Source organism: Mastigoproctus giganteus, chromosome 4 (genome assembly GCF_048544385.1).
Source record: "Mastigoproctus giganteus isolate SK-2022 chromosome 4, ASM4854438v1, whole genome shotgun sequence".
NCBI classification, from domain to species: domain Eukaryota; kingdom Metazoa; phylum Arthropoda; class Arachnida; order Uropygi; family Thelyphonidae; genus Mastigoproctus; species Mastigoproctus giganteus.
In genome coordinates, this window is record NC_143578.1 from 133163747 (window position 1) to 133178860 (window position 15114).

The window sequence follows — 15114 nt, forward strand, 5'->3', positions numbered from 1 at the left end:
ATATATTGAGCAATGTCTTCAATTGTTTTAAAATCACCGAATCTGGTTTCAGAATCATCCACAACTTTCTCAATTTTAGAAACACATTTCTCATTATTAAATTTAAAAACAGGATTTCATATCTGGTGGGTATGTGTTGGCCCACTCATGGTCCTGAGCTGGATATTATCATTCTTCTCTTTCTTGGTGACTTCTCTCTCTCTCTCTCAGGGTAACTCAAAGATTTTTTTGGCTGGTGCAGCATAAGCCTCAGGCTTTCTTGCATCATAGAGCTAATAATAAATAATATTTTTGCAAATGATCTTGCATATTTGCAAAATGATAGAATTTTCTTTTCTTTGAGATCCTTAGCCATTGCCAAAAATTGATATTTATATGCAAAAATACTACTAATCATGTCACCCATATTTTTATTTTTTACTTGTCATTCCAACTTCAGATCACTTTAATTTAATGGTAAAATCTGTAAAAAAGACAGCCCATACAACCAGTCCGTACCTTGTAGCTGCTGATAATCATCTCCCATTTGATCAACAAATATTTTAATTTCATTCAGCAAATTTCGAAATCTCTGTCGAAACTTATTCTGACTCAGTCACTTCACAACTGTGTGTAATGTCAGATCTGGTTCTTTTTCACTGAGTTGCATTTTGAAAAGTCTCCTTTGAAGAGATTGTCCTCTGATGAAATTCACAATTTTGAAAGCGATGTCCATAATACTTTTAGATTAAAAATTTAATCTTGTTCTGACTAACACTTGATGGTGGATGATACAGTGGTAACTCAAAAAATCTGGGAATTCATTTGGCACAATGCGATGAATCCGTTAAGATGCTAGGTCATTGCTCTAGTTCCATCTGTAGTCATTGACACGAGCTTAAAAAGTGGTAATTTAATTTTTCAATAAAATTTTTGAATGTGTTAAATATATCAAGACCTCTAGTTCTTTCTTTTAATGAAACCATACTCAGCAGTTCTTCTCTAGTGACAGAATCATCGTAAAAACATACAAACAAAAATGAGCAATTGGTCTGTATCACTGACGTCTGTAGATTCATCCAGTTGTAAAAAAAAGGACACACCATTAGCAATATGAGCACGCAATTATTCACTCACATTTTTTCGATGCGTCGCATCACAGTATTCCGAGATAACTGCTGATCTTGAAGAGCACTTTTAAGCCAAGGAAGCATTGCAAATCAAACAACATTTTGATTTTATCATTACAAAAACATATTCTAGTTCCCGCTCTTGATGAAAATGATATGTTTTACTCTCTTTCGTGGTACTCATTTTAAATCAAAGGGTATTAAATTAACGTATAAGTACTGTTCAGTTATTAATATTGAGTAAGCTAAATAATAATTCGACACATACACTATGTTCTCCACAACGTAACTGCGTGAATTTTCACTAGAGAAGCCTAGCAGCTGCCGTTGACAAGAGTAGTCACGTGGTTCAACGGATTTGTAATAAGCGTATGCAGTGAGCCGCATAATAATAATATTTACATTTTGACTAATCTATTTTTTATATATATTTCAAATTCGTCGTGACGCAGTCGACTGGTAGATCACGGTCGATTTGTTGGCCCTCCTGCTCTAAAGAAACAAATGCTAATCCCACCATTGACTTCACTAACTTTCTGAAAATTTGTTCCTCGATGTATGCCAATCATAATCCTAAGTTATTCTTTCTGCCAAATTGCTTGACTGAAATGAAATAAACAGCCCTTAACATCCGCATCAGAAAATGTTTCTTCTATGGATCTAATCACAGCACTTTCGTAATCAACTTGAAATTTTCTTGGTTGAAACGTTGTCCCAATTTACATTGCTTTCTGTTGAATTAATTAGAACATGCAGTTGCAAGTTGATTTTGACTTACCTGGAAGAAGAAGATATAATGAAATGGAAACATTTGATCTCTATGCGTAATACACAAGAACGCTGGATCCAGGATAAAAACTTGGCAGCAGCATGGTCTGATGATAGGTATCAGCAGGGCCGGATTAAGGATGAAAGAGGCCCCCCGCCATATTTAAATTTAGGGCTCCTTTAATATATATATATATATATATATATATATATACATAAAGTATATATATATATATTGCACATACATATAAATACAAATACTACATCAGTTTTTATATTTATATTGTGAATAATAATTCCTTTATAAAAATGTAAAGTAAGAGGGCCAAAAATGTTTTATGGTTTTTGACTGGAAAAATAAAGTAACAATAAAAAGCTATAAGAATAAAATTTAAATTGAAAGCTATAAAAATAATATAAAAGCATACCTAAACTTAACAATTTAAGTATGGTTTTATATTACACATTTTCTTGGTTTATTATTATTAGAACATTTTATCACTACTTTAGAAATTATTTACGCTGAAAATTAGGCCCCCGGTCATGGCTGGTTTGGCCATAGCGTTAACACAGCCCTGGGTATTAGTAAGATCCTGAACCAGCCAGCACACCAACTATAAATTATAATATTAATATCATAATATAATAATAACCTTAATAGGTATTATCTCCCACTGTTAAGAGCAAATGTCATGCTGATCTTTGACTACTATTTGAATGAATTCTTAGGTTGACCAATGCAGATGGAAACACTGGGGTGTGTTACCTCACTTGCTCATCAAACCCTTGTAAGGGGTCATTAGAGTGAAAAGGATTAAAGGTATGCAATTACAGTAAACCCTCGCTATTCGCGGGGGTTACGTTCCTGAGAAATGTCGCGAATACTGAGTTATGGCTCCCATAGTAATAAAGGGGTTCCGTTCCAAAGTATGAAATACATAAGAAAAACTAGTCTAAAATTTTGTCTATGTATGTATTATATGTACCTTCATAATATGACTATGAACATAGACAGTACATAGTGAAATGCAAGCATATGGCATCGAAATTAAAATAACAAACAATTTAATATTAAATGTAATATTTATTAGAAATTTCAAACAAATCTTTCAAACCAGCGTCTTTGCTAGCTAAAAAACTTATCCCGCCAGTGCTATCACCAGTTTCGCTAAAGTATTGATAAAGGAGTTTTGCCTTTTCACAAATGATGAGTGAACTTAACGGAATTTTATTTTGAGTTCGGTCTTCTATCCACAGATTTAAAGCTTTTTCCATTTTTTCTAATTTAACATCACGAGTTACAGAGCAAATTTTTGAAGCAATTAGTTCGTTTTCACGGACACTACGGCGGATTTTTTCTTCTGATTTTTTGATTGATCGTACCCTTGATTCATTGATTTTATAATGTTTTGCCACTGAGGAGACACTTCCACCATTAGAAATTTTGTCTAATAACTCAATTTTATTTGCTAATGTTATCACCTTCTTTCATATTTTCACATTTCTCTTGTTATTCGTAGCCATATTTTTGTACGGGTTAGAAAGAACTTGTCCACAATAAAGTCACTTTCTTCCATTAACACACTCGAAAAAGTCTGTTTTACACTGCAAAACGGTAGATTTATCACTTTTATAAGCATATCAATTTATAAATTTATTCAATTTTTAAGCATATAAATTAAAAGCAAACGACGAAACCTTCAACGACAAGTGCATAACACATACTGAATAAGGATTAGCGAGAAACATCCACGCTTGCGATTTTGTTACCCCTCTCCCCCCACCCACTGAGTGCTGTTTTGACCAAGAAAGATAATTTTTGCCACGCCCATGTTTTTTTTATGGCGGAAAATATTCACGGCGCTTTAAAATTCACATTTTTTAGGTTTCATTTTATATTAAATAGCGAAACCGCGAATACAGATACCGCGAATAGCGTGGATTTACTCTATATACTTGCTTAGGGCAACTGACAGTACACCCCCACTCTTGCCATTGGGACACAATTAGGGCAGGTCACTATTATGGCAAGCATTCATTAGGGCATGTGCGATTAGGGTAAGTGACCATTACTGCTTCTGAGATTAGGGCAAATTGGAGTAAATCCCTGTCTTAGCTCCCTGAGAGCTTTCCTCTGGATAGTGGTGAGAGTGGAAGGAGCTGCATGAGCCTGGCTCAAAATCACCAAAGTTTTTGTATGGATTTCATAAGCTATGGCGGCTGGTAACTTGCTCACCACTCTTTCAATACCTATAGCTATTTCTGCTATTGGAGGGTTTCGAGCAACCAACATAAAATTTACACCTAGATTTAAAACATCATCTTGTTCCTTAGTTAAATGTTTATTGCTCAATTTACATATAAAATTGCAAACACAATTCTTGTTTCTAATATTATGCTCGGCAGCAGCTCCTCCATTAATCTAGTAAACTTATTAACTTGCCTTTGTCTGTAGACATCTGAGATTCGAGCTAGCACCACTGCCCCCCCCCCCCCCCCAGCCTCATGCATCACAACAGATTTCAGAAAAAAATGTGTGTACCCCAGAAGATTTTGGATAAATATGTTCAGGAAGAAGAACACGGACAAAGAGAGCCTTTCACACCCATTGCCACTGCATACATTCCCTACTATCTGGGCTTAACTGAGCAAATCACCTGAGTATTATGTGCTTGCCAAACACGCTGTGTGCAACTGCAAGGGTGAAGATTGCACACAGTTGTGTTGAAGGTTATAGCATCCATGCCCATGAAAGGTACAAGTAGGATCACATACGAGATTAAATACCCGGATCGTGGGGAGTTATGTTGTTGAGACAAAACAATGTTTCAAAGATGGTATGAGGAAGTATAATAATGGAATAATTTTTTTTAATGTAAACCCCAAACACGAGAGGTATTAGAACCTATAGTACTTAGTACTGCTTATGGGAAATCTGCTGTGGCTCAATGTGTTTGGGAGGAGAACCATCAAATTTCACCTAGTGATGCCATCATAGTCGATCATTCACACGTATATTGGAACTGTAAATGGCTCAAGAGTTTGTGGATTTGCTCTTCTGAGCATAACATCATTAATAGAGGCAGGAATCCATATTCATCCCCTCTTTGAAATCATAATTCTTGGAAGAGAACAACGGTTCTGCCTGGCACACTCCATGCACGTGTGGAGGATACTGCCCATACTTCTACAATAACACTAACCGTGCTGTGAACCGTGATCCTACAGGTATTTAATGATATACCATGACAAGTTAAGTTTTACTGTTGATAAAGGAGCTGGTCGCCTCTAAAATTCTGCAAACTGCAATGACTGGAAACTAGGCACCTGCAAGGTGATCTGATTGAGGTGTTATAAGGCTTTGAATGGTTGGGCACGCTGAATTCTGATGGGATTCTTCCATTTGTTCAGATTACGAACCTAAGGGAACAACGGTTGTTTTTATTTCTTTTATTCCATATAGTGTATTTGCTATTCTTTATATTTTATTTCATTATTTTACGGCTTTTATTGTACAATCAGTGTATTTTATCATTTTAATTGGATCTGGTCTAATATTATTTCTATTTTAATAAAGTTTCAGTTATATGGTTGGTGTTTTATATTGGAATTATTATGAATCAGAACTTTCCCAACCCCAGAGGCCTATTTGAAGAATATTGGCAGTTATCAGCAGGAACAAGTGAGAAGGTGCTTCATGGGATTTGTTCTTGAATTCTATAACACAAGCAATTGCTCTCAGGAATACTTTTTTCCATCTTTCCAATCAGTCTGTCAGCCTCTGAAAATTGGCCGCTCGCTACATTTCTGTGTAAATCATGTGCGAGGCAGGTTATGTGCTCCTTATTTGAGAGCTCATATCAAAAATACATTGCAGATGATACAAAGGTTGGCAGGGTTGTTAATGACAGTAATGGCAGTGTGCTACTGCAACAGGATCTAAAAAATTTTGGCAGATGGGCTGAGAAGTGGCAACTGAAGTTTAACATTGACAAATGCAAAGTACTGCATATGGGTAAGAAACATACCAACTGTGTGGTACTACACTTAAGGTGGTAGAAAATGAAAAAGACCTGGGAGTAATTGTGCAGTCAGATATGAAGTTTTCTGAGCAATGCAGAGAGGCTGCCAGAGCAGGTCATGGGGTTTTGTCAATGATATATAGGAATTTTTTGCTAGCAGAGAAGAGGTGATTGTCTCTCTGTATAAAGCAATGGTCAGGCCACGCATTGAGTACTGCGTACAGGTCTGGAGGCCTCATTTTAGGAAGGATGTAGATTTGCTTGAGCATGTACAGAGAAGGGCAACAAGATTGGAGAGGGGAATGAAGGGGATCCTCTTACCAAGAGAGGCTTAAATTCTGCAAACTGCAATGGCTGGAGACTAGGCACCTGCGCAGTGATCTGATTTGAGGTGTATAAGGCTTTGAATGGGTTGAGCACGCTGAATTCTGATGGGGGATTCTTCCATTTGTTCAGATTACGAACCTAAGGGGGCATAAATTCAAACTGAGGAAAGACAGCTGTAGAATAGATGTGCAAAAATTTGCCTTTAGCCAGCAGGTGGTTAATTGCTGGAACAAACTTCCATCTGTCGTTGTGGAAGTTGATAGGTTAAATGAATTTAAGGAGGAACTGGACAAACATTTAGAGGGAATGGTTGTGTGAATTTTTTTTTTTTTTTTTTGGATAATGCTGCATAAGCTCATACACTGCTTTCTTCCATCACATGCCACTACTACTACTACTTTATTGCCACACCTCATAGACATCTCATATGAATGCAAAAGATTCTGACAGAGGAATTAGGTTTATCAAATGTTTCTGCAAGGTGAGTCCCTGTTCAAAAATGTTCTTGGTGCAAGACTTCCTCAGAATTGTTAGCACATTGCTTATCTGAAAAAATTTTGCCAAGATTGGTAATCATGGATAAATTTGAATCTGTCATTGTTAGCTCAGTCAGAGCATCAATTCAAAGTGTGGAAACATCAGAGTTCACTGCCTCTAAAGAAGGTAAAAATAGTTCTGTTGACTGGAAAGGTAATGGTGAGCTGTATTCCAATAGATTAACTATAGCAGGAGTATACTATGCTAACATCAAGTACAAGGTGCTAGCAAGTCTAAAAGATAAGAAATGCTGACAAAACATTGGCAGTCACTGCGAGAAGTGCATCATTGTGGATAAGAATTAGCATTAGCAAAGCCACATGATGAAAGAAAGCAAGCTTATATAGCATCAGCCAAAAAAAACCTTATTTCACCCATCCACTCATTCCAAATGTTTGTCAAGTTCTGCCTTGAACCTATTTAAGCTATCAACTTCTACAACAACAACAGATGGAAGTTTGTTCCGCCAATCAACCACCCGTTGGCTAAAGGCAAACTTCCGCACATCTATCCTACAATCGTCTTTCCTCAATTTGAATTTATACCCTCTCGGGTGATTATTCTGAGCAAGAGGAAGAATCCCATGAGCATTGAGCATGCTCAAACCATTCAAGGTTTTATACACCTCAATCAGATCACCTCGCAGGTGTCTAGTCTGCAGACACTGTAATTTGCAAAACTTAAGCCTTTCTTTGTAAGAGCAACCCTTTGTTCCATTCACTAATCTTGTTGCCCTTCTCTGTACTCGTTCCAACAGCTCTACATCCTTCTTAAAATGAGGCCTCCAGACCTGTATACAGTACTCAAGGTGTGGCCTGACCATTGCCTTATACAAGTGAATAATCACCTCCTTATCCCTGCTAGAAAAATTCCTGTATATCATTGACAAGACACCATGAGCTACTCTTTCAGACCATCTTCACTGCACAGAAAACTTCATATCTTCCTGCACAATTACCCCCAGGTCCTTTTCATTCTCTACTACTGTCAGTGTGGTAGCACAGAGTTGATATGTTACTCTGCTTCTCATATGTAGTACTTTACATTTGTCAATGTTAAACTTCATTTGCCACATCTCAGCCCATCTGCTCAACTTTTCTAGATCCTGTTGCAGAAGTGTACTGTCATTAGTGTCATTAACAACCCTGCCAACCTTCGTATCGTCTGCAAACTTGGATATTAAGCCTGATCATCAATATCATTTATAAATACAGAAAACAACAATGGACCCAACACTGAACCCTGAGGGATTCCACTAATAACATTAGTCCACGAAGAGCAGTGTCCATTTATTACCACTCTGTCTTCTCCCACTCAACCATCCCTTTATCCATAGCAGCAATTTGCCTCCAATGCCACACTTCTCCAATTTGTGCAGCAGTCTTTCACGTGCAACAGTATCAAAGGCTTTTCTAAGATCCCAATTATTATTATTACAATTAGCCATATGGTGCAAGGAAGCCTGAGGCTTTTGCTGCACCAGCCAAAAATAAAAAAAAAAAAACTTGAGAGAGAGAAGTAGAAGGGAATCACCAAGAAAAAGAAGAATGATGATATCAAGTTCTGGACCCTGGGTGTGCCAAGCCCATACTCACCAGATTTTATCTGTTTATGTGCGTCCTCTCATCAAGATTCAGATTTTTGCATGTGCAAAAGCTTTCAAAAGGCTGTTCAATAGAAAACACCAGCTTCTACTGAATGGCTGCAGTTATGCAAATCAACACAGTCTGTTCCAGGGAAGCTCTCATAATTATAGCTAAGTGTTTACTTACTTCCTTTGCTGCCTCCCTTAATATAACTGGATAGATCCACCCCAGGTGCCTTTCTTGTGTTTATCTTCAACAATTTCTCCTCCATTTACTCTCAGTTATTACAAGATTATCTAGCTTACTGCCAGAGTTGACGCATTATAGCCTTTGTTGCTAATGCACCAATAAAACCCAACAGCCAGAGTTGAATACACCTCTGGCATTCCCCTCCCTGAATAACTCCTCATGTGTGAATGTCGATGCAAAATTTTCATTTAGTTTGTTAGCTACCTGAGCAGGATCATCAACAATTGAACCATCGATATCAAGTTGACCAATCTGATTCATCCCCTTCCTTCTAGAGTTTACATAAGTAAAGGACTCTTTGCTGTTTTTCTTTGCATCCTTTGCCAAAGATTTCTCATAATCTGCCTTCGCCTGCCTAACCTCCTTTGTAACTTGGTTACTGACCTCCTTATATCTATCATAGGCTTCTGTGTCACATGTTAATTTATATGAATTCCATGCATTTTTCTTCTCTGTCACATGTCTAATTAGTTCATCTGACATCCATTTAGGCCTAAATCTTGAACAATATTTCTTTGTTGATATGAAAAGCCCTAGTAGCTTCCAAGATTAATTCTTTGAATGCTTCCCATTTTGAATTTGCTGTTGGTAACATCATTAGTTGGTTCCACCGTATAGAATTTAAATACTGTCACAGACCAAGTCACCTTTACGAAAGCAAAAACCCTTCCCTTTACCCTTGATGGTAGTTACCTCTTTGAGTAAATCCCACTTCAGGACACTGTGATCACTGCCACCTAGTGGTTCCTTTATCTGCAGATTCTTGATGCATGAAGAATCACTACTGATAATCAGATCAAGAGTATTATTCCCTCTAGTTGCCTCCCAAACATGCTGCTATAGAAAACAGTCATCCAATAAATCCACAAAAGCCTTGCTAGTGTGTGAGTGAGCACTCCACAAATTCGAGTCAATATCTGGGAAATTAAAATTCCTCATTATAAGACACTCTAATTTATTGACCCACTCTATTTCTCTGCACAATTGCTCATTATACTCATCAGATTCATTAGGCCTATAACACACACCAACTCTCATTTTTACTTTCCCAGTGCTTATGTCACACCAAATAGACTCAATATTGCATTGTCCACCAACATCAATTGGATGCACTTCCTTAGGTTTTATGTGTTTCTTAACTAACAGCATAACCCCTGCTCTCTTCCTGTCCTGTCTATCCTTTCTGTACACATTGTACTTCCTAAATTTCAGTTCTGCACTGCTTATGTCTGTGTGATACCATGTCTCTGATATCCCAACAATATCTGCCTTTGATGTCTTGGCTATCACTTCAAGCTCATCAAATTTATTAACTATACTCCTAGCATTGTTGTACATGTATGTATACATGCACCTGTATCTACTCTTAGTTACTTTAACACAGCCCATGTATTTACTTGTAAATAATTGTTTCTACTCTCCTTATTTAATTGGGTCCTGTTAGACTTTTCTTTGTTTCCCAAAAATTTCACTTATCCAGGCAAAAATTCAAAACAAGAAGGGGTTATATCAGCCATGTAAGTATATTTTTCAGCCTTGACAAATCATTCTACAAGAGTGAGATAACTACTTTGCAGCACCACTGGAACATGTGCTCCAATAAGACTATTGAAAAATAATAAACACAGAATAACCAATTCTGTACTTCCTTGCATTTATATTTGTGTAGTGATCAAATAGCAGCTATTGCTTTGTTTGTTGCTTTTTTATATATATTTTATTTACTATATCATAGTGCCTTAATTCTCTAATGTACAAAGACTTTCCACCTCAACACCAATTCTGTTGATTTGTACTCTTCATTTATTAATGCTTATTAAAGAGTTTTTAAATACAGGGTGGACCCTATGTAAGTTTACTGAGATGTGCAATTTACTGGGAAGTAAATTACCAAAATAGTTTGAACACTTGCATTTCAGTGTCATAAGTAACACCACATAAATACTATTAATAAAGTAATATAGGTATAAAATTGACTTCAACATTTAAATTATGCAAATAATTTCTCAGTGAAGTGACATGGCCTGCCCTGTACATGCTCACAGAATCAGATATTTCTATTTTTGTACATTTTAATACATATATGATATACTTAAATGCATCTGAGTATGTACAGTTAATTCGTTAATTTAGCTTAATTTGTAGTTAATTTATCTGGTGGGTGCTTAAAGGATTAGACTTCTTAATGTGTGTATGTATAATTTTTGTTTTTCTTTTTTTTTTTTATAGAGAAAGAGATTATGATGAGTTTCCCTATTTAAGAGGATATGAATAATAAAGACAATAATTGTGAAGCATGTTTTATCACAGAGTAACAAATAAAAGCAAAAGGAAAAAAGAAATCTTTGAGTGGTTCTAAAAGAATCGCTTGTATGTACGGGTTGTTGACAATCTTGCCACTTGAATTCGAGGTGGTACCTTGTGTGGAAAATATTTTTTATACAATATGAGTAACTCATTATTGTTTGGTTGATAAATGTGATGCTACCTTGTGAACCTTTCTGTAATATATCTCCAGTTACAGTTATTTATATAATGGTCATATTGCCTGTGACATTTAAAGTTTGTTTCTTATTGGAGACAGCTTGGTGAGGAGATTTTTAAAGAAAGTTGTACAGTGTTCTGGCATTTTGTGTAAAACTGAAATGAGAAGACGTAGGTTTTGCATTGTACCAAGAGATTGCTACTAGAAATGAAGTTTGTACCATGGAATATCTTTATAATATCATTAGTTTCTTCAGCTGTATTTAAATAATTCAGATTGCATTATTTCTCAGTTTTAGTTTGCAAGTTTTGTGTTATACTGATTATAAATTGGGTTCTCAAGGCACTTTGAGTGATTTTATTAGTTATTAATAATTTATGCATAAATAGTTGTTTACAGAGCCTAATTGCTTGAGTTATTTTAAAATATTATTGTATATTTACAAATATACAATAATATCTGCAAGCTCTGATACCAGAAAGAGTAAACCTAACTATGCAGTGGTTAGAGTTGATTTCAGATTTTACTTAAGTTATACAAATATTTTAACACTTTAAAACCTTTTACATGTATTATGTAAATTTTGCATGTTTATATATAATTGTTTTATTATAGCATTTATGGAGAATATTTATTATATAATTTACAAAATTAATTTATTATGAACAAATATGTTCTACCTTGTTATTTATTTTATTGTTTTTTCCTGTTTTTAATTTCTTCCAAGGTCCAAATGTTTCTCCAGACTGACTTTTCATTTTGAGAGAAGTCATAAATACATAGTCCCACATAGTCTTAACCACTTAATATTTCTCATTTTCTCAAAGTATTGTGGTGGCTTGTTATTTATCCTGTGCTGTTGTGTGATAAACCATAAATAAAATTTCACCAAAGTTTTTTAATGATTTTCCCAGCAGTGTATACCAAGTATTTTCTGTAGAGTCTTATAATTATACATTTCTAAGATTTTGGAAAGGTTATGTGCTGACTCTGACAGGCATATTCATATCTTTGTCTTCTGAAAAAAAAAAAAGTATTTTTTTGTAGTATATTATAATATGTATACTGATAACTCATATTCTGAATTTAACATTAAAAAATTAGATTTTGGAATGCATCTCCAATAACAGTTGGGAGGAAGACCACCAAAACAGCATAAACATTTTTAACACTAGAACTTTGCATAATGCCATGCTTCATGCCAGTGTGTGTTTTATTTTAATGTGGCGAGTATTGTTCATTATTACATTTAACTAGAAATGGGTATGAGTAGTGGGAATGCGCACACACACACACACACACACACACAAGGGGACAAATTTAAATTGGAAAAGGATGATTGCAGAATAGATGTGTGGAAATTAGCATTCAGCCAAAGAGTAATTGATTGTTGGAATAAATTTTCATTTAATCATACGGAGATGGATAGTTGGAATAAATTAAAGGTAGGCAAATTATCGGAAAGAATGAGAATTTTTTTTTTTAATGTATATATACTACTGTTGTATAAGCTTTGCTTTCTTGGAACATGTTTTCAGTACATTAACTTACTATTTATTATGTTTGCTTTATCATTAAAAAAAAAAAAAAAATCACTGTAATTATAGTATCATATATACCATTAGACAAAAATAATTTATCAACAAATTTGAATCATTCGGACAATACTATTTGCAGGGGACCAAATAAGAGATTCAGGCCTGCTAAATAGAATGCTTACTAAAATTGAACAAGTACCTTCAGTTTCTCACCCCATTCCCTGATGTTTTTTCTACCAGTATTCTGTCCCTTCATTCATAACATTACTGGATGCACAGTATTTCCTTCATTATCTGGTTTGCGTCTCATAATACGCTCTGTTTACTGAATCAGCAAAAGTTATTAACAAACACACATACTCTGGGGTTGATAACAAGTAATTTAGAATGTTACCAACTTTGTGGTGGAAAGTGGTTGTTTAAAATAACTTCACATGACCACAAGGATAATGTTAAAACAACTTAATTTTTGTTTTTATATCATGAAAGTAAGCAGTAAACATAAATAAACATCAAGAGAAATTTTATTTGTTTATCCAGTTTTTCCTAATTTTTCTATTCAGGCTTTTTATACCAATTCAGACTTGTCTCTATCACACCAACAATGTCAAGAGTAAATTCTGCAGTTCTTATAACTTCTGTAGTTTAAAAAAGCACATTTTAATCAATAAAGTAATGTATTAGTTCAGATGTCTTGCACAATAGTCAGAGTTAACACAATTTTATAAGGAGAGTTTTGCTCTCCAACACATTCAATCATTACCACAACATCACTGGATGAAGTTGTGGTTATGACAAGAATAATAAGCAAAAAATTTAAAGTGACTAACTATGATACTTTGTTTCTTTTTACAGTTTATCAAATTATCACTTTTTACCTTTCTGTGCCAGTTGTTCATCTCTCCTTAATACCACATCAAAATTTTTGCACCAGTGTATAGAAATCATTCAGCAGTATCCCTTTCAATTCTTTTAACTTTTTTCTTCCATTTAAACCAAACTAACTTACAAAAACTACACCTAGCTTTCTTGGCGAAGTGATTGAATACATCTTTAGGCATTGTATTCATGGTTTGTGGAAGTTTTATTAATGTATAAAGTTTTGCATACCTTGGTTTGAAAAGCCTTCTGTATGCTATAAAAGTTTTTATAACTGCCACAAACTTTCTATAACTGTAATTCAAGTGTAACTGCAATTTTTGACACAAAACAAAAAAATAAAAACAAAAATAAATAAACAAATAAAATAATTTATTCTGCACAAAATTAAAGAAATTATCTTTCTATTCACAGCTGTTTCTCTTCATCTCGCAAAGGTTTTTCACATTAAGAATTCAATTTGCTCTGATGTGTATCTTTCACACAACATATCCTCTTTTTATACTCAGTCAGAGAACTGAGTATAAAAAGAAATTTTATTTTATTTATAATTTTCTACCTCCCCATTTTTATTCTCCATTCTAGCAATATTTAATTTATTTAACTTTAATTATCACATTCATGTGCTAATGCTGCAGCCTCAGGCATTGTTATGGACCTCCCTGACACTATAGTAGTTTCATTACTTATTACTTGTTTGGAATGGTCTAGGTCTGACTCCCATAATAGCCTGGAAGAATTTCTAAAAGCTTCCTCAATCTGGGCTATAGTTAGCTGATCTCAGGTGGAAGCAGTAGGGTTTCTCAGCTGCACAATGTGCAGATTGACTTGCAAACATGCACTTGCACAGACATGATGGCCCAACATGGCCATAGAGTCTAATTTTGTTGGATTTTGTTTGCTGGGATTTTGTTGATTTTGGTTTTAAGTTACCTTAAAACTAAAATCAACAAAATCACATTAGCAAAGTTTCATGATTCAGAAAAGAAAAACAATGCCCACAAATTAAAATAAATCAGGAAGAGTTGCAAATCATTTCAATGAAAAGTAAGAATATATTATTCAGCTATTCTCTTGTAATTATAAGATACTATGTTAACCTGGTGCAGGATCTGAAAGGTGCTTCTGAAATATAACCCTCCTGCATTACCATTTAATTAATGATTAAAATCTGAAATTTTTCTATCATCTTAAATGTAGTCAAACATTTACTGCAATAGTTCCCGAAATTTTTTTTTTTTTTATACAGTTTTTGCAGAGTAAACACAGCACCTGGCAGGTGCTGCATCATCATTTTTGCAACTATTTTCTTGAAGAGTATCATGTGATGTGATAGATGCCAACACAATTTGAAACTACATAGTTTCAAATTGTTTGTCTAAAGTCCAAAGTTACTACCTTTCCACTCCCTTGAGTTACATAAAAATTTATAGTTTCTCATGCTTCATTGTTGAAAGATATGGACACTGGTTTGTGGGAAGCAAGATACATACATTTTGAATTTGATGCACTTACAGTGTCAAATTGAAATAAATTTTGAAAAAAATTGAAAATGGTTGTTAATAAAAAAAAAAAAAAAAAAAAACCTAAATACAGCCTCTCCCTGGCTTAAGT

At 34.7% G+C, this 15114-nt stretch overlaps 1 protein-coding gene across 1 annotated transcript in view; it reads left to right on the plus strand.

Moving 5' to 3' along the window:
- The window catches only part of LOC150087073 (uncharacterized), a 98351-nt gene extending 87023 nt beyond the window's left edge, over nucleotides 1-11328 (plus strand). Inside the window, exon 4 of the mRNA XM_090371796.1 lies at nucleotides 10828-11328. Coding sequence (XP_090227922.1) covers nucleotides 10828-10873 — 46 coding nt within the window. The 3' untranslated portion in view covers nucleotides 10874-11328. The remainder of the gene's footprint in view (nucleotides 1-10827) is intronic.
- The last annotated feature ends 3786 nt before the right edge of the window (nucleotides 11329-15114 follow it).